Source organism: Durotheca rogersii (genome assembly GCF_024521655.1).
Source record: "Durotheca rogersii strain YMJ 92031201 chromosome Unknown GGS23scaffold_4, whole genome shotgun sequence".
In the NCBI taxonomy this organism is placed as follows: domain Eukaryota; kingdom Fungi; phylum Ascomycota; class Sordariomycetes; order Xylariales; family Xylariaceae; genus Durotheca; species Durotheca rogersii.
In genome coordinates, this window is record NW_026251235.1 from 531,048 (window position 1) to 554,948 (window position 23,901).

Sequence of the window (23,901 nt, forward strand, 5' to 3'; positions counted from 1 at the left end):
CAGTAGTCTTGAGGCAGTCCTGCTGCCTGCTCTTGAACTGGGTGGAAAAGAGCTTGATCGTGATGAGCACATTCTGGCAATGGTAGGGAGGTAGGTAGGTATACCTAGCTCACGCTACGGGTCGGCAGGTAGTGAGGCCCCACACGGGATCCGATTTGGCTAGCAAGGGATGAGATGACAGCCTTATACTTACGTGGGCAATTGGCCGCATGTGTGCGGGAGAGGGCCGGTCTTCGTGGCCGGGTTGTCGAGTGTCGGTCACCATAGGGTGAGTCGTGGACCTGCATGCACCTAAATCTTGGGGTCAATTCCGGACCGCTCCTGAGACCGAGTGCCCGGCACCGCGAACAGCACCAACGCGGGTCGCACGATTAAACACCGATGTCGCGACGTATGATCAAGAGTGGGCATGTTTTCGGGGTGTAGGGTTGCATTGCGTATGCCAGTCGTGAGGCGTAAGGAGGGTCAAGATTCGTGGGTGCACAATGCCCCAGGTTTCGACAGGCCACTCGAAATTCGCCCAAAACCGGCTTACCGTAATAGCCAAACCGTCTATAAAGCCCGAATTATACTGCCAAGCCACTCATTTCCGTGCTGATATCCTCTGATAGTTAGTAGTCGCGTTCGTTAGTTAGGAAATAGTACCTACCCGTCCGCATATTCCAAGTCCCCTTTCCTACTCATACGCGTTGAGAGTAAAGAGGGTGCCGATTCGTTTATATTCGTTGGTCTTACATAGCGCTAGTATCAGCGTTGCTATCATTTTGAACTATTGGCTGCGGTCATCCGGCGGCGCCGCATTGCGCGAGAGCGCGAAGAGTTTGAGGACGACGCTGCAAGGAGGATCTTACGAAAGTCACTCGTCGTTGCTTGCGTCGCGGTGTAACGAAAACCCGCGGGGCACGTGTTCGTCGTGGAACCTGTCACTTGAGACCCCACGCTTCCCCCGACCTCGTTGAACGTAAACTTGATGCGGCCCGATCGCTTCGCGCCAAAGGTAGTGGATAGACGGGCGAAGCGGGTGACAAATCTCAAGTAACGGCTATATTGCCTGGCTATATGGGGTTGCAGGGCAAACTTGTGGCCGTCCCCGTTCACCGAATAGGGAATCTCGTAGGGTCCAAATTACGCAGTGCCGTCTCTAGGACTGAAGCTGGTAATGGGCCGGAGCCTTGAACTGACGGGATTCTTTGATAATATTTCTCGCTCTAGCTTCCCGATACTAGACTCTACCCTAGATTATTCCTCGATCTTAGCATATTCTACCAACGTGGGGTGGGCGGCCTCTTCTGATGCGACGCGGGCTTCCGACCATCTATAAATAATGAAGGCCATCTGGACTTACTAGGCGAAATCGGATTTTGTAGATGTTATGCAGCCTGGATGCCGAAGCGTAGAGGAGGATAGGCTGGTAATGCCGGAGGCTATGTGCGTCAAGCGTCCAGCTTCCGCCATCGGCCTAAGGGCCGGTATAGGTCGCCATGGTACGGTGCCGAGGCCTTCATCGTCCACCGGGCAGCTTAGGTATGGTACATACGCAAGATAGGAAGAAGAGTACAGAAACTAGGATCCCAACTACATGGTTACGGGTCCGGGAAAGGCCACGCTGATTCCCGTAGCGTTGAGAGTGCGATGAAATCCATTAGCCAAGGCAGCTTAACCGTTTGAGCCTCGGCCAAGAAAAACCAACACGATAAACCATCTTCGAAAACATCTATGAGATAGCGAAACCTCCTCTGTCCCCTACAAGGTAGTTTAGTCTGTTTTTACGCGCATATGTTTGGCATCTATACGCGAAGAGACAATTACCTGAGGTACCCATCTAACTGGAAGATCCGTCTTGATACTGATGCTTCGCAGATCGGGGTAAGACAATGTGGGAGGGGGTTAATGGATCAACTAGCACTTTTTATACCTACCTACCTGATTGGAACTTATCGAGAACCGCATTGAGGAATATAGCAGTATCGCATACCAGCCCAACAATCTCCCATCCCCGCCCACCCTACACCTCATTCTCAACCTCTAACTAAGCGCAGCTTTAAGGTACCTAGGTAGTGAAGGGAAGTCTTCAGCTCTTGGAATACTCTGCACATCAAAGCGGGACAGCCAGTGAGGACTTTCCATCACGTTATCATTACAGAATGCCCTCTCTCACCACACGACACGTAGGTACATACCACGCGCCAAAGAGGGCGGCTCTATACCACAACGGAAGAATCATTCTGCTACCCGTGTATTTTATGCTATAGTGTTACAGCAAATAAAGACGCAGTAGAGGTGGTTTTGGCCGCCTATACCTACGTAATGGAATTTTAATGTAGTAGACTATAGTCGATCATTACTATCTAAAGCGACTAAAGCTTGCTTTGGCGGACGGGATTTGAAACTTTACCCTCGCAGTCCTTTACTAAAATGCCCCAGAGAGCTCTCTAACCAACTAAGACTCTGACGAGGGCTAATAAGGAGAAGACTTAACGAGATGGGGGGGTTCATGATTGAAGACTCAAGCCAGGCCGGTTACATAGGCAACATCTTGGGTCTGGAGAGAAAAGATAGCGGTGCGTGCATTCAAGGTAGGGATGCTGGAGGTAATAAAAAAGAGGTATTTACCTCGGGAGATAGAGCCAAGGTAGTGAGAGACATCGATTTTCTGTTGGGGGAGCGCTTTAATAGGCTGTGCCAGCGTCTATCCCGCCCTTGCTTACTAAAAACAGAGAAATACTGTAGCGAATTGAAAGTCCAAAGTGGAAGATTGGAAGAACTGGCATCGGGAAATTCAGCCATGCTTACGCAGCCGCCATACGGCCCAAGGGGATTCAGAGTAAAAATACCTAGGTAGGTTGTTCCCCGGTAGTAAGAAACTTACCTATACATGTAAATATCCATGCAAGTTCACGAAGACCCATTTGTTACTAGATATCTGCTACCTCAAGGCAATGTCTTCGCGCCTTTAGGAGACACATGTCGTGAATTTAAAAGTGACGCCACAGGCAAAGTTCGGGTCGCAGGGCGTGCCAATAGTCACGTGATGGAGTACCTACATAGGTACCTAGGTAGGTAATTAAATAAATCGGACAGGGCGCTGTTACCGCCAACCTGCCATCAACCTGCATCAACTAATCAACCCGTGAGATATCTTGACATGTGCAGTCCGGTCCCCTTTTATTTTATTCTATCCCCCGAAAAGCGGACTGGAAATGCTTGTAAAAAACGCGCGACGAATGAATGCCCTCAGGTGCTTCCGGTAGACATTGCTTACTGTACAAGTTCCCTACGCCCACATGCCGGAATCCACAGCACCTGTTGGGAAGATCCGTCTCTGTGCTGACGCTCTACTACTAGGTACCTACGTGTATATCTAGGCCAGACAACGAGACGACGTGGATTAATCAGCACCCGCGTTTCTTATAAATCCGGAGCCGCATTCCGTATTTGTAATTAACCAGGCAGCTTGGTTCGCGATGCATCTGCGCAGCGGTTAATATACCTACGCGTCGGCCAAAATGGCCCCCGTACGCTTTTATCGGCGCTCCCACCTAATGATGTGAAACGCTTGCTCTAGGGGACCTGGGCTGTAAATGAACCGGGCGATGTGGGGCTGGAGGAGGAGGAGAGATGACCGAGACCGAGAGGGCCGACCCGCGATAAGCATCGAGTTCGGGGCGTTATGGCATTGGATGCCTCCTGAGATCGACCGACGCCCTCGCTGCGCTGGATAGGGATGCGGTTGCTGAGGTCGCCCTCGAGGGTCACGCTCCCTGGCAGAGAGCTGCGAAGGGTGCGGACCAGGGCGAGGGGACAATCGCGTCCGAATCCGCACTGCCGAATGCAACGGCGAAGCATTGATGACAGCCCTCGTCCTCGAGCCCAGGAGACTGCTGTCTCGATGCGTCATTAGAAGGCGGGGTCGTCTGCCGAAGGGGAGCCGCCGGGCCGAGTTCTCATTGGCTTGGGAGGCGAGGAGGGTGAAGATGCGCGCCCTAATCAGAACAACCACCGCCTTTACGTGCATATTACTCGGCATTGCTACTCGCGAGCTCCACGCCGATATCCGCTCCTAGATGGGAGCGTGTCTTGGCACCGAAAGCGTATGAGTAGGGTCTCGATACGGTGCGTCCGTTTCGTAGATCTGTAGATATATACCTACATGCCTATGTAATATGTGTAGATATATTAGAGCCCGACATCCGCTCCACATAGGTGCCTACCTGTCTCTGTCGGCCAGGTCCCTCACTGCCTCGATTTCCAGACATCACCCCCTTCCCCCAACAGTCCCCTTACCGCCGTCGTCCTACATACCTCGGTCGATACATATCGCTGCATTCACCATGGCTAGCCAGGAGATCGTCCTATTCGACCTGCCGTCCAGGGCGCCCAACAAGTGCTGGTCATTGAACCCGTGGAAGAGTGCGTAAAAGACGTTGGCACATAAACCCCTCAGGGGTACCCGATAATACTCCGTGGCGGCTAACGTGATGGTGAAATATAGCTCGTTTGCTCCTAAACTATAAGGGGCTCCCCTACAGGACGGAATGGGTAGGTTCGGCTGATAGCCGACGCTACTGATTCACTCCGAGAGCATGCGTTGATGATGTCCCGTCCCCGTAGGTCGAGTATCCCGATATCAAGCCCCGGTTTAAGGACCAGTAAGTCGCCATGTCGTCTCGCTAGCGCGTTCGTGGTCGCTTCCCCCTTTCACCCCCTGAACTCGCGCGCAAACCCTTCCTTTTCTCGAGCCTACTCTGTACGCCCCACTTCCGCCTCCACCCCCCGCTAACCTTCCCTGCCAGCTTTCCCGCGGACACGGAGAAGTACACGATCCCGACGGCGATCCTGGCCGACGGGTCGTGGGTGATGGACTCGGCGGCGATCGCGGAGCGCGTCGAGGCGCAGCACCCGACGCCGGCGGCGCGCATCGACTCGCCGTACGTGGCGCGGGTGGTGGCGGAGCTGGCGCCGGCGATGGGCGCGCTGGTGCCGGTCTACCTGCCGGCGGTGCACGCGAACGTGCTGACGGCGGCGAGCCAGCCGTACTTCCGCGCGACGCGGGAGGCGACGTTCGGCGCGGCGCTCGAGGACGTGGCGGCGGGCGTGGCGCCCGGCACGCCCGGCCGCGCCGCCGTGCTCGCCGCCGCCGCCCCCCACCTCCGCGCCGTCAGCGCCCTGCTCCGCGAGGACCCCGCCGGGCCCTTCTTCGAGGGCGCCCGGCCCTCCTACGCCGACTTCGTCTGGGCCGGCCACCTCCTCTTCGCGCGCCAGCTCGCCGGCGGCATCTTCGAGGACGTCCTGGCCGCCACCGGCGACGAGGAGGTCCACCGCAGCCTCCTCGACGCCGTCAAGCCCTGGTCCGACCGGGATGACCACTAGATGCGCCGGGGGGGCTCGAGGCCGGCCGCGTCGACGTCTAGGTAGAATGCTTTAGCCGGGCAGAATAGACAAGTCGAGGCATCGTAAGGCGTTAAGATGTGTGTGAATTCCTCGTGTTAGCGTGTAATACCTGGGTATCTAACGTAGGTTTGAGTGTCGATCATACGAGCCATTAACCCGAAGTCGATGAGATAGAATTACCTCGTAGATAGCATGGCTCTGGTGTACCGGGTAGGACGTAGGGTCGCCGGCAAGGTGGTAGGTACCAAGTGGCAAAGAAGGCGGTACCTAGGTACATACGGATACAGGTACGAAGGTACATATGGTAGGATTACTATCACGTGACCGTGGTGCTCCTTTGGGGAATCGCTTGTCAAGTTTGTGGGGCCCTAGGGTTTTTTCTCTCTGAAGCCGCACACCACCTCTTTGCGCCCTTCCCAGCCTGCCATCGTTGGACTTTTGTAATTTTTTTTTCCCACGCCTCCGCGATCAACGACCAGCTCGCAATCCCCGGAAATTCGTCTCTCTGGAAGCACCATTCACGTCGACAGACCATCTTGCAACACACACAAATTAAGCAGCAATGGCGAAATTATCGTGAGTGTATTCTGTTCGATTTCGAAGACGCACGATTCCGGCTAGGTGGTCAGGAGGGACAGAGGCCGGCAAGAGGAGGGAAATGCCATATTAGATAGGATGGCGGGATAAAGAGGCGGGAACACGTCTGGTTACAGGACGACTGGTTGGTAAAAAATGCTGAGGAGGGCTATCGACGGGCAGTGTCTAGTGGAATCCATTTCCCATTCACTGTGCAAGAGCTGGATCGCGGGAGCCCAGTTCGGCCTGGCCCGGGATTATCCTAGGGACGGTAGCGCGGGGCGGGAATTGAGATGTGCCTGGGACGGAGGAACGCTGCGCTGGAGCGGTCCTGCTAACTCGGCGATGCATAGGCGTGGTGCCCCCGGCGGCAAGCTGAAGATGACCCTCGGTCTGCCTGTGTAAGTGCGGAAGGCCCTCCCCCGCCCACCCGAACTCCCCAGCCGAAGCGAACGAGTCTAGGTCTTAGCGACCGTCGGATCTCGCGCCCCTACGAAAACCGAGGCGCGTCCTTGCTAACGAGTGGCCCACGAGGACAACAGCGGTGCCATCATGAACTGCGCGGACAACTCGGGCGCTCGAAACCTCTACATCATCTCCGTCAAGGGCGTCGGCGCCCGCCTGAACCGTCTGCCCGCCGGCGGCGTCGGCGACATGGTCATGGCCACCGTCAAGAAGGGCAAGCCCGAGCTCCGCAAGAAGGTCCACCCCGCCGTTATCGTCCGGCAATCCAAGCCCTGGAAGCGGACCGACGGCGTCTTCCTGTACTTTGAGGATAACGCTGGTGTGGTGAGTGGTGTTTTCTTTTGTGGTTATATATCGTTGTTCGGGCAGCGGGCCTGAGGCGGCCGCGTAAATTTGGAATTTGGCGGGGTCGTGCCAGGCCAATTTGCAACATGCAGCGTTTACGGAGTGGCTTGGAAGCACCGTGCTGACGTGTAAATTCTTAGATTGTCAACCCCAAGGGTGAGATGAAGGGCTCCGCTGTTACCGGACCCGTCGGCAAGGAGGCTGCTGAGTTATGGCCTGTACGTGAACCTTCCTCCGCCTCACCCCCACCCACCACAGCACATTCTAACCCTTGCCCGTAGCGTATCGCTAGCAACACCGGTGTTGTGATGTAAACGGGGGACGGGGACATGCTCGAGGGGGTTATCAGAGAGAGAGGAGGTTAGATTTACATGATCTTTCCCCTTTTCCACGTGGGGAAAAGAGAGAGGAAGAGAGAGCGCATCACGATTGGGACAAACTCTCACCACCTGGCCAGGCCGCCTCCGCGACACACCACGCACGGAGGAAGGGAGGGGGAGGATGCGCACAGGCATGCTTAATACGCTTCTCCGTCGTGGCTCGCCTGTCTGGCTAGCCACAGGAAGTAAGTAGGTATGGGCTCGGCGGACTGGACTGGTCTGGTCGGTCGGTCGCTTTGCATTTCGGCTACGGGGCGTAAAGGAGACAATTACATACCAAAAAAGAGAAACCGAGCACACACACACAATCCTGGGGTGTCGTTTGACGGCCCATTTCAAGCCTTCGTACGTGAACCAATTGCGACTTGAATCTCCCTCCCACTACATCACCCGAGCGTGATAGGGGTATAGATTTCCGTCACACCTTACGGCAGAAGTAATCACAATCACAATCACAATCACAGTCACAGTCACAGTAGCAGTAAGTAGCAGTAGCAGTAAATCAGTCGCAAAATCGCTGTATTCCTAGCGTCCTCGGCCCCCCGGGCCTGCGCCCCCCCTCCTTGCTGCGGGGAGGGCGCCGGGAGGTCCCATGCGTCCGCCCCTATGCAAATGCCGAACCAAACCGGAACCAACCGGACCAACCGGAACCAACCGCCCTACGCTGCTGCACGCGCGTGCCAGCGGGTGCTCCTCTCCCCCCTACCCCCCTCCGTCCCTGTATGCCGAAGTGATGACAACGGCAACGACGAGGTGCTACGCTGCGCCGGGATACGCGCGGCGAGGCGTCTGTCTATCCGTCTGTCCGCTGGGTATCCATCCAGATCCGTCCGTCCGTCCGTCCGTCCGTCCGTCCTCTTCCCCTCCGTCGCTTGCTCGTCGCCCGCCCCTCCTTTTCCTACTACCACCCCCCGCCGTCCTCCGTTCCGTCTATGCGCTGTCTCCGGGTTTTGCCGCCGCCTTCCTACCGCCCCTCCCGTATGCTCCTGGAAAAAAAAAAAAACAAGATCCCTTGTGCTATGCTGTGTGCGATCTGATCTGACGATGGTGCTTGGTCGTCGATCAAGGGGAAAATAAAAAAGGTTGTGGGTCGATGTGTGTGTGTATGTGTGGGTACGAGTGAGCGATTGTCGTGAGGAGGGGGTTGTGGTGGGTGGGAGACGTAGTTGGAGGTGGGTTTCCCGCCCACCTCGATGTTTGATGGATGCTCTATTTCTTTCTGGGCATCCTGGATCTCTCGATGTGGCTGTTCTTATGGAGCCGCCCCTTCCCGGGTAGTTGATATGCGTGAGTGAGTGAGTGAGTGTGTCTGTATGTGCGAGAGGGTTTGTTTTGGAAGCTTTGTACTTCCAAATCATCGTCAATATCCTGTATTTACTGCTGATGTAGTTATCGCAACTATTGTGGCGTCTTACCACGCCGCCTCTGGCGCTCATGGCTTCTGCGTTATATCCTTTTTTCGTCTGGATCCTCATGTCCGTCCCCATTTTGACGAGGACGGTGTATCTATTGCTGATATTGATGTGTGCCGCGCCGAGTCGTAACGCTAGAAGGAATCGGTTATGTCCAAATGGACTCTCGGGTGATGTCTGTTCGGTTTCATGTCGCGTGCTTTCTTTCTAAAAACTGTCGTTTCTCATGACAATGTGGTGCTTCCGATCGGTCGTGTGATTTGGCATGTTGAAGCAAAATTTGCTATGCGTACGTCCAACTGATTATACTAGTTTGCAGGTAGCCAAACGTGATGAGCCGGAAGGATACAGCTCGTTATACGTCGACGTGATACCGCCTGGAAATATTCGGATATCGCGTCTGCGGTATCGCGTCTGCGGTTGATGATGGGGTTTCTTTATAGTTGCCCCATACCGCCAGGGCCATGGTTCCTGTGGTTCTCGAGGGCATACGCGGCTGTCGGCGCTTGGTTTTCGGCGTTGTTAGGCGCAGGCGTTCTGGCGCTCTGCTTCTTGGCAGCCAAGGTGGCACGTCGTTTTGCGACGGCGGTGCCCATCGATCCCGATGCCCATCGAGCTATTGCCATCTCACGTCAGTATTTCATTTACTCCATACGACGAAAACGTGTCGGCGTTGAGGATCTAGCATACCTTTCATGGAGAATGACATCTTCTCGGACTTCGTCATGGAATTGTAATCCTTCGTAGGGTCCACTGCACCGGATTCTCCGTCGGCCACGACACCGTTTTCGTGAATTCCATTGGCGAGAACATTGCCATTGGTTCCGTTGATGTGATTCACGTGGGATGCGGTCGAGAGGCTGGACGGAGCAAGGGATGGTGTGCCGGATGCAGTAGGTGTTGAAGTGGGACGGGCGGCATTATGTGGATGGGGAACCTTCAGCTTGATTATGGTATGAGGCTTGAGTATAGAGCCAGCCTCCGACCCTCGCGGCGCGGGGGGAGCAGGCTCTGGTGCGGGAGCGATGTCTTCGGCCTTGGCAGTCTTCTTCGGTGCTGCACGTCTGGCGCGCTTGGTCTTAGGCTCACCGATCCCGTCTTCTTCGTTGACATCTAGGGTGAATTTCCTCTGACGCTTTTCGCGGAGCTGATAGCCGTTGGAGGCCACCGTCTCAACAGTCGCAGTCGATGAAGCGGTTAGAGGGCGAGGCTCGTCGGCCTGGTTCGCGGCCGTAGATGACGTCGTATTTAAGGATGTCGACGGGTTGTCCGCCTTTCGGGAGGCTCTTTTTCGTGGGGTCACTTTCGTAGGAGCCTGCAAGTTGGTACCGTTCGCCGCCGCATCCCCTTCGTCTGCGGGGAGAGGAGTAGGCGTAAGGGTGGGTTCGGCCGCTTTGCGTCTACGCTTGCGGGAGGGCTGTTCCTCTTCCGCAACAGAGCCGGCTGCTCTCTTTGATTTCGGTGTCAGCTCAGGCGTGGGTTCCGGCTTTGGCTTTGGCTTTGACTCGAGTCTGATACGGGTCTTCTGTTGCGGCTTAGCTCCTGCTTTAGCTCCCGACTTGGATTGCGGCTTGGACTCCGGTTCGGGGTGCAACTCGGGGCCCGCTTCGGCCTGCTCTTCTTCGGCTGTTGGAGTGGGTTTGATTTCCGGTGCTGGTTCCGTGATAGCATTTTTGCGAGGGCGACCACCCCTTCCCTTCTTCTTCGGGGCTTCCTGGTCGGCAGGCTCCGGCACGGAATTTGGCGCTGCAGGCTTTTGGGTTTGTTCAGCATCTGCGTCTGGGGCGGGTGCCTGGTTTCCACGACGTCGTCCGCGTTGCGTCGGTGCCGGGGTCGATCCTCTACTAACGGTCGACCCCCTATCAGGCGCCGTCGGCGGTTTTCTAGTTCGCTTTCCTTGGACGATATTGGGATCGTCTGCCTCGGCTGCTTTTGCGGTTTGTCTGGGCCTCTCGCGTAATCGTCCATTGCGACCTAGGCCGGTGCGTTGGGCAATGGGATCCTGCTGGCCCATTTTGTCATCCCTGGGGTCGTACTCGAAGCCGTAGACATTTGCCATGATCCTGTCTTGTTGACGGGTATATGCGACTAAGGGATCTTCCGTCTTTGGGGCTCTGATACCCTTGACGACAAATTCCTTCCGGAGTGGATTGGCTGCAGGGTTTTTTCCGACTGCCATGTTGAAGCGGCGCTCGAATGACTCCTCCTCCTTGTGATAGCGCACCGAGTTATCGTAATCGTCTGTAACCTTTCGCAGTTCGTTATACTCGTTCTGCCATGCGACAAGGGCCCAGGTTGCAGCTTCGACCCTACGATGTAGCTCGTTGGGGGACAAGGACTTGACATCCGTGAACAGTTGGGTGAAGTCAGTTGCCTGTCTCGTTTTTTTAAAGGCAAACTTTTTCTTCACAACGGGCAGGTTATTGGCATTGGCTGCCTCTGCGGATGCGGAGGGAGAATTGGCGTCGGTTTCTACAACAGCACCGCCATCTGCCTGGTCGTCGGCCGCTGGCTGGTCATCACCGGCAGCCTCTTCAGCCCCGTTTTCGTTCGCTGCATCAGGCTCTAATTCGGCATCCGCGTCCGGCTCAGCCTCCTCCTCTGGGTCGGCTGGCTCTGGCTCAGCCTCAGCCTCAGCCTCACCCTCCGGGTCGGCTTCTGGTTCAGCCTCTGGTCCAGCTTCCACTTCAGCCTCCAGCTTAGGCTCGGGTTCAGGTTCGGGTTCAGGCTCGGTTTCCGGGTAGTCGGGGTAGTAGACGCGGGAGCCTGCGATGTATGGCGTGAGATACTCTAAAGAGTTCGGCTCGTCTTCATCTTTACTGTCCCCATTGACTTGATGATGTTGGGCGTGCGAAGCGGAACTCTCGGGAGCCTTCGCTTCGCCCTGTGGCTCTTGGCGCTCGGCAGGTTTTTTGGTTGCTTCTTGGATAGGCGGGTTGTTGTTGGTCTGAGGCTGGGAGGGCTGAGAGGACTGAGAAGGGGGAGATGAGGGAGGAGGCTGTGCGGTTTGAGAAGATGGGGAAGGGTGGGAAGCTTCGAATGAGTTGCTAACATTTCGAAGTGGGGCCTCGGAGCCCGGGTGAGAGCCAGTGCTACTTCGCTTGTGGACGGAGAGATCAGACTCGTCGCTCTGATGGCCTCCCACTTCGATGGTGTCTTGCACATCGTCCCCCTGCTGCTCGGGGACGTAAGGCTGAGGCTCAACAGTGGTAGACTTTCGAGAAGGGTTGCGTCGGCGTGATGACGACAAGGACGAAGACGACTGGGGCTGCTCGGAAGCGCGTCGCTTGCTTCGAGCCTCGGCCTCATCTTCCACGTCGGCGTCAATGGTGGCGACGTCAGTCTTGCGTCGCTTTAGAGCGCGCGTAGTGATGGGCGCACTTTTTGCGTTTTGGTTCTCCTCGTCGTCGGGCTGGTCGAAAGTGTAGTCCACGCGAGCTCGCTTTCGCAGGAAACGCCCACCTTTGCTATCGGCATCATCCGAAGCGGCGGCGGCGCCTTCGACCTGACGAGTACGCATCCGGGTTCCCCTCAGAGAGGGGGGACTAGGGACCTCGAAGGTAAAAGAGGAAGAAGCCATGCTCGGGACTTGAGAAGGGGTGATTGACGAAGGCTGCTCGGCGAGATCAACCGGGTCCGGGTTAGGAGATGATTGGGTGGTGGGGAATGAAGAGCGCTTGTGAATAGAAAAGCGACTGCGCGCTCGGGCAGAGCCTGGAGAATCCATGAGGACTACTAGAGGAGGGATCTGATGCGGCAGTCTGGCTGCGGGTGTTAGTGAGGTCGGTGGGTGAAGTCGGGGCGAAGGCGGGTGTAAGTTGAATCAGTGTAAAAGTGAAAAGTGAGCTTTTGGTTCGGAGATTATGTAAGTGGAGAAAGGGCCTAAGGCGAAAGACTACAGCACGTCCGAGGCGCGCGCGGTCGGCGGAGAGACCAGGGAAGAGGATTGCGTCAAGCAGTGAAAAAATAAAAAGAGAGCAGGACAGAAAATTCCAGATCGGGCGTGATAACTCGCCTCGATTCGAGCTGTCGCAAGGCGCAGAAACGAAGACGTGGGGAAAAGGGAAAAAATGGGTGTTGTTGACAGGTACACAGATGAGTGAATGGATTTCTTAGTCGGGAGGGAGAGGTACGCAAGCCAAGAGACACCTCCGGCAAAGAAGTAGGCGTGGATCCAGCCGTGTTACCCAGGCGTGTACCTAGACGTGGATCCTCCAGTCAACGTCTGCACGTAGGTACGTATGCTAGGTGCGTGCATGCGGGCATGTATGGGCGTCTGTAGGTGCTGATATCTGCGTGTATGGACTTTCTAGGTATAAAGAGAAGAGAGAGAGGGAGAAGGAGAGGGGGAGACAGGACAGGAGAGACAGAGGGGATGATTCTCGATGAGAGTAGTATCAGGGTCGACGACGGACGGGGAGGTGTGGGCAGATCAGGTAGTGGGCAGGCAGTAAGGGGGGCAAAAGCAGGCAAGGCAGGATAGACGGAGAGATTGATAGGCAAATATGCTGAGCACGGGAGAACCTGACTTACTGGATGCTGATAGTAACCCGTGGGCGACGCCGCGAGAGGATTTCTCCCGGAAGAGAGAGGCTGTAAGCGGTCAAGGCGGGATGTCCGAAGAGAGAGAGAGAGAACGGCAATGACCAGGTGGAGAGGAGGATCGAGTAGGGGTATATATCACAAGTAGGGAGTAGAGAGGAAGAGTCTGGCGAGGTGGAGGTGGCAGCAGTGGTGGCAGGAGTGAGATATAGCGGAGGGTAGAGTAGATTTAAGAAGAGCGGCTCAAGCTGGTTGGCATGCGATACCTGCTAGCTAGTGTGTGCTAACTAGCAGGTAGGCGACTCGCAGCAATTTTGCGAAGCGCCGGATCAGGCTGGCGGGTTTTGTGCGTGATGTAAGAAGAGAGAGGCGACGGGCAAAGGTATGTGTGCGGTTGTCGGTGGTTGCGGGTGGTGTGCCAGGATGGCAGCGCGGGACGAGATAAAAGGAGCTGGTCTGGGGAAGACAGCGTGTGTTCGTGCGTGAGAGAGAGAGACAGCAGCGGCCGAGAGAGAGAGAGAGAGAGATTGAATGGAGGATGGACCTCTCTCGGCTACCTGGGTACCTGTCGCAGCAGCAAGGCAGACCAGAATCACGGAGGAAAATGACTATAAGCTCGTGCGGCAAGGTCAGGAAAGAAGATCGAGAGAATACTCCAATATAAGCCGATGCGTCGCCGGGCATCGAAATCAGAGCTTGAGAGGGAGAAGCGAAAATGGAAATGATGGTGAATCCAATACTTGGCCCGACGGCGCGATACGCAACGGCGGAGGAGTGAAAAGTCGACATCAAGCTACATCTACCTACCTCCTGAATACACGCCCAAACCAGCAAATTGCACAGGCGGTGCCGTCAAGCTGTCGGGGGCGTGGTACATGTGCAGGTACATGTGCGCGACCCGCCCAGCTATCCACACAGCAGGTATCTCACGTGTACCCAGCGCATAGTAAGTTGGGTACGTAGCGACTTGTGTCAGGTTTTTTGCGCTCGTCCCGACAAGGTGTCGCAGCGGTACCCACCACGTACCTCCCGGCGTGAGGCCCCAGCATCGCCCGTTAACCCAGGCAACCCGCCCACGTACCCACGGTCTCTGATTCAAGCCACAGAGCGTGTCCTGATCGGGAGATACCAGCCACTACGCCGGCTGCATGGCGGGCAGAGGTCTCCAGCCAATGGGATAACACGCTGGAGGTCAGAATGCTCCCTTTGGCCCCGATGCGGTCTAGCGTTGGCCGCCTGTGGGTACGTATCTCGTAGCCTCTGGGCGTCCGCTGATCTGGGCAACCCGCTGATGGTGACGACAAGCTCCTTCATCATCCGCCGCCAGCCCTTGGGTGATCCCGTGCCCCGACTCCCTCGCCGAGACCCTGCACTTGTTCCCTCGGGTACCTGTAACCCCTGCCTGTTTGCCGCCGCATGCGAGGTACCCTGGGTGGTACCGGTACTGCTACCTTGGGAGGTACCTATCTAGGTAATCCAGCACTCCCGTCTTCGCGATCACTACCACTGCAACGACAGCACATCCTACTTCTGATACATACCTTACCATTGATACAGATCCTACTGCTGACACAGGTTATACTGATGATACAGATCATACCGATGATCCCGTTGCCGCTGTCGATGCCTCCCACGTTAGTCACCTACCGAACCCACCACCACGGGTCGATATCGCCATTGCCAATCACCACCTACCTCCACGCGGGGGCATAACATAGCCTAGCTTAGGTACCTTACTCTGTAAAGGCGCCTGTGCAGGATGTAGGTAGCTATCTCCCGTGCACCTCATGTAACTAGCTGTGGTTTGGTGTATCGTTGCGGCTGCATCTGCCTGTTGACGATGGGATACGTGGGCGGCGGCATAGCATCTCGAACCCGCACATACGCATGCCTCCCGCTCCTATAGACGTCCATCGCACAGCCTGACTTCTGCTTCTGCCGTGTGACCGTGGCTGCTACGTCACCAGCTGCTCTCGGATTGCCTCTGTTATAGACCTCGGCCGGTTCTTGGCCTGCTCTACGTGTTCGGCTCTACTATCCTGCTGCTGCCCTGGCTCCTCGTATCGCGGAACGCCATCGACCATGCCGTCTTTCGCTACCCAACTCCCGGCTGCCGCTGGTGGCGAATCGTCGCCGGAGCCAGCCCGTACGACGAGGCGCCCGGTGGGAAGACGCAGGGAAAACACAAGGGGAAGAGGCACGGCCGGCGTTACCAACCAACGGCTGCGGCATTCCATTGGTCCGCCGCCGCCCGGTCCAGTAGAGCGCATCATATCACCTACATTAGGTACATCACTGAGACCCGCGACGTAACCCCTGCCGGGACAAGGTGGGTACCTAACCAGCCCCCCCATGTACCGCCACTTATAGCACGTAACAGCACTCGTAGCCACCCGCCAACACCCCGCTGCTCCCGCTACCGGACACCGCCAATCGCGACCACTCCCCATATAGTCCATTTCCGGAAAGTCTCGACTCGTCGCACCTCGACCCTCCATTTCCTGCCCATCCCATCATCATTTGCTCGTCTTTCCGCCATCTCAACCACCTGTTATCGCCGTGCTGCTATTCTTGCAAACACCCATAAGCTACCGACCACCGACTGCCGCCGGCTGCATCCGACATGTCGGCCAAGCGATCGAAGGCGTCCACCGCCGACGAGCTGGGGGAGCTCTTCGGCGACATCAGCGACAAGAGCACGGTCAAGAAGTCCGCCGGCAAATCCAAGTCGGCCGCATCCAAAGCCCGCGGCGACAAGCAAGAGCAGGACATCCTCGCCGAGCTGGAGAACGAACTCGGCAGCGAAGAGCCGGCCCGACCGCACACCCCTCGCGTCAAAGATACGTCCGCTTCGAAAGCGCCCAAGCGGACCAGCACTGCAACCCCGCCGCCAGGCGCCGTCCGCCGTTCCGAAGACAGGCCAGCCAATGCCGCGCGCAAATCCGTCGAGAGCACCCGCTCCCTGCGTACCAGCTTCACCCCGAGCGCCACCAGCTCTGAGCCCCAGGACGCCGAGAAGAAGGGGTCTGTCGAACAGACGGCCCCCGCTGCTGGAAGCGGGTGGTGGGGTGGCATCTTTGCTACGGCCAGCGCTACTGCGAATGCGGCGATAAAGCAGGCCGAGGCCGCGTACAAGGAGATCCAGCAGAACGAGGAAGCCAAGAAATGGGCCGAGCAGGTTAGAGGCAACGTGGGGGCCCTGCGAGGTTTGGGTGAGTATCGAACGTTGGCAACGCCTATCCCCAGTCCAGTCTGTGCCTGTTCTTCCCGCTTCATTTCTGCGAGGGTATACCCGATGGTTTCCTGCGGCTGACGACCCGGATGACAGGCGACGGCCTGCGCCATCGTGCCCTACCCACCTTCGCCGACATCCTCCATACGCTCGCCCCGCCCATCTCCTCGCACGAGCGGCTGCTGATCCACATCACCCACGACATCGTCGGCTACCCGTCGCTGGACCCGCTCGTCTACGGCGTCTTCAGCCGGGTGATGTCGCAGGTGGAGGGCGGCGACCTGCTCGTGGTCCAGCGCGGCCTCGAGAACACGGCCCGGCGGTCGTCCGACGCCGCCTTCTACCGGGGCTCGTCGAGCTCGGCCGGCTGGCGGGACGGGCCCTGGTGGCGCCAGGGGGGCTCGCCGCGCGACCTGGGCGCGGTGAAGGGGCTCGTCGAGGGCACGAAGCTGTGCCGCGTCAGCGCCGAGAGCTACGCGCACGACTACTTCGAGGCGCTGGGCGGCGTCGCCGAGGCCCAGAAGCGCGCGCTCGAGCCCGTCAGCGAGGACAACCCGGTGCGGACGAGCGACATCTTCCTGGCGGTGCAGCCGATCACCACGGACGCGGACCCGGCGCTGTTCGCGGGCGGCGCGGCCGACGAGGCGGAGCGGGAGGCGAGCGCGGTGGCGGACACGGGCGCCGACGACGACGACGACGACGACGACAGCGCGGCGGACGCGCAGGTGTGCTTCGCGGTGCACGTGCTCGACCCGGTGCACGAGATCCGGTACAGCGCGGTGAGCCAACAGATGCCGGCGAAGTGGGCGCGGTGGCTGGACGCGGCGACGGCGCCGACGCCGGCGAGCGGGGACAGCGAGGGGCCGTCGGCAGCGGCGGAGGGGGGCGCGAGCGCGCACGTGCCGGAGGAGCTGCGCGAGGTGGTGGAGGGCGGCGGCGTGGACCCGCGCGAGTGGGCGGCCGAGTGGGTGGAGGAGGCGCTGAGCCTGGCCGTCGGCGTCGTCGCCCAGCGCTACGTGGCGCGGCGCATGGGCGTCGGCGAGGGCGCGCTGGGCCTCGGCAAGGGCAAGCAGAAGGTCGAGACGCTCCTGCAGGAGGGCGGCGGCGAGGCGGCGCGCGCCGGCCTGATCTGATTCTTAGTAGGGCGAGGATAGGGGTGTAGGGGTATACGGGGGAGATGTGTATCTACGGCGAGGGAACGACGGACGAAGGTATGGTGCATGTAGGTAGGGAGTGCCTCTGCTCTTCATGCTTTTTTTATTCCTACGGTGTAGTTACCGATGCTCGTCGATTGCAATACGACGCGTCGTTTTAGTTTCCCCCGCTCTCTTCGCAACGGAGTTTATTTACCTGCGTTTTACGACGATAGGCCGACGGGTCGGTTATTTCGAGGCCGCCCGAGACTGCGTATTCTAAGCGACGTGCGGGAGACACAGGCTGCACAGTAGAGCCGGGGGGATAGCTGCTGCTACGCGGATGCATCACTACCTAGGTCCCCCCGCATCACAGCCCGAGCCCGACCCGTCCCGACGCCAGGTTTCTCCCAGGCGGCCCAGCTTGCCCTGTGCTACGCCGGCTTCGTAGAAACGCCGTCCGCCCGAGTGCCCGCCTGTCTCGGTATATCAATCTCCTGGCGCTCTTTCCCCCGGGTCTCGACGACGACGGAGCTTACGAGGGGATCTGAGAGGCGGGCGGACAGGTAGGTAGGTAGTTGTTAGGTAAGTGGGCTAGGTATGCTGGACCCCCCGTTCGCACAAACGCGTTGGTCGTACCATCGCACGACAACACGAACGAGGACGGGACGAGAGCTGGCGCGACGTGCTGCGGCGCAACACGCTTCCCGACGGGAGGCAAGGGGGTAAGGTAGGTAGGCAGAGTCAGGGCACGTCGCGGCCGGGCCGTTCCGGCGGGCCGTGACGACTGGCGAGCCGATCGGGCAGCTGGCCGGGGGTGAGGGCCCGTGCGCACATTTCTCCATCAGATAAGCCGTTGTGGGGTGGTACCTGGATACCTGCTTAAAATTTTCCTTTTTTCTAGGTACCTATTTAGTCCGAGTGTTGGCTCTTTTTTCTTTACCCTACTCACACACACTTTTCTCTCTCCGCTTCGCCCCCCTACACGCGCGCACCGCGTTTCCGCCCGGAGGAGAGGGGTGGGTGAGATGGGGATGCGGGAAGAGAGGGAGACGGTGATGGGGAAGAGGAGAGAGAGCGGAGGTGAGCGACGTCGAGGCTGGCCGGCACCAAGTACCTCAATCCTCGCGGGAAAAGGGCGTGGAAGCTGAGTTTGCTTGCTGTGCGAGGACTTCAACGCGGAGCTCGGGATGCCCTGCCTGGCGCTCGCCCTCTCCCCTCTCTCTCTGCATCCGACCGCCCTCGTGCGCGTCCCGGGAGAAGACTGCCTACCTACCTATACCCCCCACGCCTTCACCGTCCAGCCTCCTCCCCGTTCCCCCCGCTCCCTCATCCCCTACCCCCCTTACCCACCGCAGCAAGCCCCGTCCCCAGGCCACCCGACCACGCGCGACGTAGTCTGCCCCGCCGGCCGCCGGCCGACGGGCGCGGCTCTCGCCGCCGCGACGCGTCTTGCGCCGCGGTGCCCGCGCGAGAGGGCCTGGGCGCACGGGGGCGCTGCCAGAGCGAAAAGAGGCGCCCACGCGCGGCCCCGGACCATCATAGTCCGCGCTCGCCTCCCCCGCGCGCGTCGCCCCGGCCTGCTGCTCCGGTAGCAGGGGCGGGCGCGAGCGCGCGCAGTGCTACGCGAGCGGGGCTCCAGGAGTTCCTACATTTATATAGGATGATCTTTTTTTATATACCCAGGGTTTTGGTGGGGGGGGGGGTGTGGAGAGGGTGGTATATATGTTTATATCCCGGTCTCTCTGTGTGTGTGTATGTGTGTGCGTGTGCGTGTAAGAACCAACTATCGACCCCTCTACCCTTCCTACGCGCAGCCCGCGCGTACGCCGTTTCCAGGCAGAGTGTCCCCGCCTGGCCCTGCGTCCCGCCACGACACGAAACCCGCCGGAGAGCAGGAGGCAGAGCCGCAGCCGTCCCCTGTCTCCTGAGCCTGTCCGCGGGTCGTCCTCTCTAACCTGCGGCCGTGCCTACGATAGCACAGGGGGCCATACGGGCGTCGTCCGACGAGGAGGTATCGACATATCCATGTGTATACACATACGCACCCATCCCGTGTCCACCTACCTCTACGCCCCCCAACGCGCGCCTACAGCGCTCGATCGCAACTCAGTCGCGTCTACCGCCTCTGCCCTCCTAGCTAGGCACGTAGAGCCAGCGTAGAAATCCTGCGCAAGTCCGTACTATATCCCCCGCGGTGTGTCTGCCTATTCTCGCACAGTTCACGCAAGCCTCATCCCCCGTCCTAGCCCCCCTTTCCCTCGGTTGGCACGCTCCGGGTATGTGGGGACGGATAGCGGACTCAGCACGCGACGGGGCGAACGGCAAACACGGCCGGGGAAGCCGCCGAGGCATAATGTAAATGTGATGATCGCGGTATACCTAGCTAGCTACCTTGCTGCATGTATGCGTACAAAGAGAAGACTGCTGCAAATGCCGAATCCTCCTAGTAAAGTGAGAGTGGCCGGAGCAAAGAGAGAAATAAAAACCCCCCGATTCTGTTTTCATTCTTCTCTCGGTTGCCTGTATCTCCAGACAACTTTATGGGCGCTTCGTTGGTTATCTTTCGGTAGGCAGTTAGGCCCGGCACGCTATACACGTGCGCAACGATGTCCTCCTCTCCGTATCCGAGCAAACCTCCGTAATCAACCTCGTCCAAGCCGGCTATGCATTTTCGCGAGCCAGCAGCTGTCGAGCAGACTCCGGAATGAGTCTAGTCGCCTCCGCTTCCGCCTCCAGACTACGCCACGCGAGGAAGACGAGTCATTAGCAACACTCGACGGGCAGCTTCGCTTACTAGCCAGCGGCTGTTGGTGGAAGGGAAAGGGCTACATGGTGGAGACGGGAAGGAATCACAAGGTAGGACGTCGAAAATGAATACCGCAATCGCGAGGAATAGGGAGAGAGGACTGGGGGACTTACACTTCCGCTGCTGCATCCCCCGCCGCCACACCCGCCGCCGCCGCCGCCTCCACCGCAGGCTGATTTGGAGGCGCTACACTGCAAACCGGACACGAAGAAGAAAAGAATCAGCAGGCGTTACTTGCATAGATAACACGGGGGGGAGAAGACGGAAACTTACGCCGCCGCCACACCCCCCTCCACATCCTCCGCCGCACCCTCCGCCACATCCACCGTTGTGGCCGTCCACGCACGAGTCTGTCCCCGGGTCCCCGTTGGGATAGAGACTGGGTGCAGGATACACGGGAGACATATACGGGCCGTAGATCATGTACGGTTGCCCCCAGTAGGACGTATAATACTCCTCCCTCGGCGGCAGGTCGCGGCCCTTGCGGCGCGCACGGCGCTGCGCACGGTCGTAGTTCAGGTTAAGATGATACTGGTGCGCGAGGCTCTGGCGGCGGCGTACGGCGTTCTGGTGCACGTCCGCGACGTTCATGCGCACAGCATTGTGTGCTGATATGTGTGCCGAGTTGCCCGGTGGGCAGAGCTCTGCGCGGCCTGACTTGTAAAAGTTCTCGGATACTATAGGTGGTAGGATTGTGAGTTCATCGGGAAATGGGCCCGTCTGGTGTAGGTAATGAGGAGCAGCGGAAATGTGACTAGGGAAAAGGGGGAGGAATGATAGTAGTTACCGATAAAAAAACACATACTCTTTTCGTTCTGCGACACTCCCAACATACTCCCTATAGACGATATATGCGACGCCCGGATGCTCTCACAGTACCAGCACGTGCACTCGGAGTACACCTCGCCGTAAATTTGCTGGTACACCTTACTGGTCCATTCAAAGGCGGTGCTAAGCTTACTCTCGTCGATCTTGTCGTCGTGGTCGATCAGCCGTCGTGTCTTGGACAACATGGCATGGGCATACAGAGCGGGGCTCAGCTGGTGCGTATGCCAGGCCAGGTCGACGTCGAGGGTTGGGACAGCGGTAGATTTGGGGTATCGCCCCATGATCAGTACGAAACGCTGATATTTTCCGATCAGGCGATCCATCGTCTCGCGCGCCGCGGGACTGTGTAGCCAGTCGATCTAAGAAGCAGAGGAGGAGGAGGAATGAGCCGAGGAAGATAGGGGATAGAGAGCTTGGGAAAAAAATTTTACCTTCATCATCTTTTCTGTGAAGACACCTTGCCGTAGCACCGCGCCACTTAGCTCGAGGGCAAAAGGCGAAGAATTTCCCCGGTAACGCGATAGCATCCTGCGCGTGTGTATGCGGGCCAACATACCGAGGCGATAGCTCTTCAAAGCATCGCTCCCCGCCACCCCATCTACCTGTTTCATAATATTTTCGTCCTTCATGGCCTCGTCTACCAGGAGACGGACGGTATCCATCGACGGCGTCGGAAACGTCCCAGGCTTAACCAGTTGCTGTATCTGGCCATGGAGGTGGTTCTGGATCAACCTATTCGGGAACGTCCGACCTAACCTGGCCTTCATCAGAGGTTCGGTAGGCATCTTCTCCGGCATCCCCGTCTGCTTGTCTAGTATGGTGCCCGGCATGGGCCGGTTGTAGACGAGAAGATGTCGTACATCCTTCGCCAACCTCCCGACCTCGAGAAACTCCCTCGTGAGAACCTTACCGCACTTGCGACAATCGTATACGAAGGTTCCGTCCCCGTAACCTACGCCTTCGAGGCTGGTGTCGCCGCTATCACCATCTTCAGACAGGCCACAGGTAGTCCACGGTACACCGTTGGTCTCGAAGCAAGAGGGGCATTCGAGTGCCTTGGTGGTCGGGTCTTCAGCGTTGTCCCACCTGCGGCCAACGATGTTCTCCCAAGCGTTCTTGCATTCTTGCGAGACGTTGTAGTTGAAGTTGGTATCGATGGCTTCGTTAATAAGCTTCCATGGCATACCCGCCGTCCAGAGTCCGTTGAGGCAATACAGCAGGCAGTCCTCGAGATACGCCTTGGGGTTCAGCATATGGGCGTGCCATACCATCAGGACATCTGGTCAACCGTCAGCAGACAGCCTGGCCAACGGCGGCTATTATCGGCCTTACCCAGGGGTGGCAGCATATTTTCGGTCCACGAAAGCGCATTGCCGCTGGAAGCAAACGTGCCGTACGCCTCGGAGTTCTCGTCCAGGTCGAAAGCGGTAAGTCGGCTCGTCGAGAGTTTGCTCCACCAGGATTCGTATCGGTCCGCGGCCCTCGCAACGAAAAGCGCCCACCGCTTCTCCCGGAGTTTTGCCAAGCCGGCACGGGTCTCGTCATCGCGTTTTTGGTCGTTTGGGGTGGTTGCAGATTTCCCTTTGCCCCCGGAGGTTATGCTCGCATCATAGAGGCCCCAGGGGCCGTCGTTGGACCCCACTTCCTCCTTCAAGTTGCTGAAGGCGGCAAGAAGCTTAAGGTGGACCAGGCAGGTGTCGGGGTTCACACCCTGGGTCTGCGACGGGAGCTCGAGGGCAGAAAAGGCCGATGTCAGCTCGTCGACAACGCTTGGAAGTAACTGGCCAGTTTCAGCGAAAGCAGTATACTGCGGCGGTGGTTCGCTACGGCTATCCTTTTGCCCGGAGTCGGGAGACCTCACGTGGCTGGAAATCGGTACGATAGCCATGGCGAGGAGAAGCGGTCAGCAGCTGCGAATCGTAGATGGAAGGCAGATGGCGGGCGCAGACAGCGGGACACGTTGGGCGCGGTGGTGATGTGCCCAGGAGATGAATGTCACGGAGGGAGATATGATGATGGGAGGTAAGATGACGAGAAGGTTAACGAGCAGGTTGATGAAGCAGGTCGAGATGATGACAAACCGTACAGGGGGTTGGAAGGTATGACGAGGGGGAACGTCTGCGGGACGAACTGTTCCAGTGAACTGGCGAGCGACGATCCATGTGGCGGTATGGGGAGGCGAGGTCGACAGCAGGATCGCTCGGAGGTCAGATTCGGTGGCTAGATAGGAAGGTATAATGATTCATGCATAGCCTCAGGTGGCTTTGCTGGTGTGCCGGGTAGCGAGGATGAATCTAGGCTCAGCTAGTCGACAAGCTGGAACTGGCTTAACGCCTCTGGGGCGTCGTCTGTCTGCCTTGCTGCCGGCGGGCTAATCGACTAACGTGCGGCCCTTGGGCTTTCTGAGTACGCCCCAGCCATACTCTGCCCACCGTTTCTGCAATTCCGTACGCGTTGTACACATACCGAACCTAACCATTCCTGAACCATACTCCCCGCCGGCGTTGTCTTGACACCGTCTAGAGATGACATGAGCAAGTTCGTGGAGTACGGTAGCGTCGTTGGTGGGGGGATCGCCTGGTGGGGGCCGATTCCGAGCAAGTTTCCCGCTTGGCACTTGTTGCCAGCCAGCTGACAGCGGCAACGTGCCTAGAAAGGCACATTGAGCCACCTGTCGGTTAGCTAACCAGGTGGCTGGGTGCTGGGATTAGGTAATCACAGAATCATCGCACCCCGTCGGTTGTCGGCCTCAGGTAGATTCCAGGCCGATAGGAATGCTGAGCATAAG

The 23,901-nt window shown here is 58.1% G+C and overlaps 6 protein-coding genes across 6 annotated transcripts; 3 read left to right on the plus strand and 3 right to left on the minus strand.

Annotated features, from left to right (window-relative positions):
- Positions 1-4,331: 4,331 nt before the first annotated feature.
- GGS23DRAFT_603323 (putative glutathione S-transferase) lies at positions 4,332-5,370 on the plus strand (the record flags this gene model as incomplete). The annotated part of the gene is made up of 4 exons (XM_051519463.1): positions 4,332-4,410; positions 4,493-4,539; positions 4,612-4,649; positions 4,794-5,370. 4 exons carry the CDS (start codon positions 4,332-4,334, stop codon positions 5,368-5,370), a joined length of 741 nt encoding a protein of 246 aa, XP_051374515.1.
- A 410-nt stretch (positions 5,371-5,780) lies between these two features.
- Positions 5,781-7,675, plus strand: GGS23DRAFT_554205 (ribosomal protein L14 domain-containing protein). The gene is made up of 5 exons (XM_051515519.1): positions 5,781-5,967; positions 6,321-6,368; positions 6,510-6,756; positions 6,918-6,995; positions 7,059-7,675. The coding sequence occupies exons 1-5, from the start codon at positions 5,954-5,956 to the stop codon at positions 7,089-7,091; spliced, it is 420 nt and encodes a 139-aa protein (XP_051374516.1). The 5' UTR covers positions 5,781-5,953; the 3' UTR covers positions 7,092-7,675.
- Positions 7,676-7,687: 12 nt separating this feature from the next.
- On the minus strand, positions 7,688-8,818 carry GGS23DRAFT_355603 (uncharacterized protein). Its single transcript, XM_051513184.1, has one exon. It carries the CDS (start codon positions 8,642-8,644, stop codon positions 7,817-7,819), a length of 828 nt encoding a protein of 275 aa, XP_051374517.1. The 5' UTR covers positions 8,645-8,818; the 3' UTR covers positions 7,688-7,816.
- Positions 8,819-9,006: 188 nt separating this feature from the next.
- Positions 9,007-12,149, minus strand: GGS23DRAFT_593980 (uncharacterized protein; the record flags this gene model as incomplete). Its single annotated transcript, XM_051518097.1, has 2 exons — positions 9,007-9,185; positions 9,260-12,149. 2 exons carry the CDS (start codon positions 12,147-12,149, stop codon positions 9,007-9,009), a joined length of 3,069 nt encoding a protein of 1,022 aa, XP_051374518.1.
- Positions 12,150-15,605: 3,456 nt separating this feature from the next.
- On the plus strand, positions 15,606-17,565 carry GGS23DRAFT_355900 (maintenance of telomere capping protein 1). Its single transcript, XM_051513185.1, has 2 exons — positions 15,606-16,323; positions 16,440-17,565. Exons 1-2 carry the CDS (start codon positions 15,735-15,737, stop codon positions 17,474-17,476), a joined length of 1,626 nt encoding a protein of 541 aa, XP_051374519.1. The 5' UTR covers positions 15,606-15,734; the 3' UTR covers positions 17,477-17,565.
- Positions 17,566-20,010: 2,445 nt separating this feature from the next.
- On the minus strand, positions 20,011-23,648 carry GGS23DRAFT_356002 (uncharacterized protein). Its single transcript, XM_051513186.1, has 5 exons — positions 22,446-23,648; positions 21,545-22,392; positions 21,073-21,472; positions 20,564-20,962; positions 20,011-20,197 (listed from the first exon to the last, which is right to left on the minus strand). The coding sequence occupies exons 1-5, from the start codon at positions 22,999-23,001 to the stop codon at positions 20,190-20,192; spliced, it is 2,211 nt and encodes a 736-aa protein (XP_051374520.1). The 5' UTR covers positions 23,002-23,648; the 3' UTR covers positions 20,011-20,189.
- Positions 23,649-23,901: the final 253 nt, after the last annotated feature.

What these genes read in the sequence shown, in the direction of transcription:
- GGS23DRAFT_554205 (XM_051515519.1), top strand. An exon ending in ATGACCCTCGGTCTGCCTGT is followed by an intron (nt 6,369 to 6,509) that starts GTAAGTGCGGAA and finishes CGAGGACAACAG; the next exon opens with CGGTGCCATCATGAACTGCG. An exon ending in AGGCTGCTGAGTTATGGCCT is followed by an intron (nt 6,996 to 7,058) that starts GTACGTGAACCT and finishes CCTTGCCCGTAG; the next exon opens with CGTATCGCTAGCAACACCGG.
- GGS23DRAFT_355603 (XM_051513184.1), bottom strand. Translation starts at nt 8,644, where the DNA reads ATGGGGACGGACATGAGGATCCAGACGAAAAAAGGATATAACGCAGAA.
- GGS23DRAFT_355900 (XM_051513185.1), top strand. Translation starts at nt 15,735, where the DNA reads ATGTCGGCCAAGCGATCGAAGGCGTCCACCGCCGACGAGCTGGGGGAG. An exon ending in GGGGGCCCTGCGAGGTTTGG is followed by an intron (nt 16,324 to 16,439) that starts GTGAGTATCGAA and finishes CCCGGATGACAG; the next exon opens with GCGACGGCCTGCGCCATCGT.
- GGS23DRAFT_356002 (XM_051513186.1), bottom strand. Translation starts at nt 23,001, where the DNA reads ATGGCTATCGTACCGATTTCCAGCCACGTGAGGTCTCCCGACTCCGGG. An exon ending in AAATATGCTGCCACCCCTGG is followed by an intron (nt 22,393 to 22,445) that starts GTAAGGCCGATA and finishes ACGGTTGACCAG; the next exon opens with ATGTCCTGATGGTATGGCAC. An exon ending in GAGTATGTGTTTTTTTATCG is followed by an intron (nt 20,963 to 21,072) that starts GTAACTACTATC and finishes TACCACCTATAG; the next exon opens with TATCCGAGAACTTTTACAAG.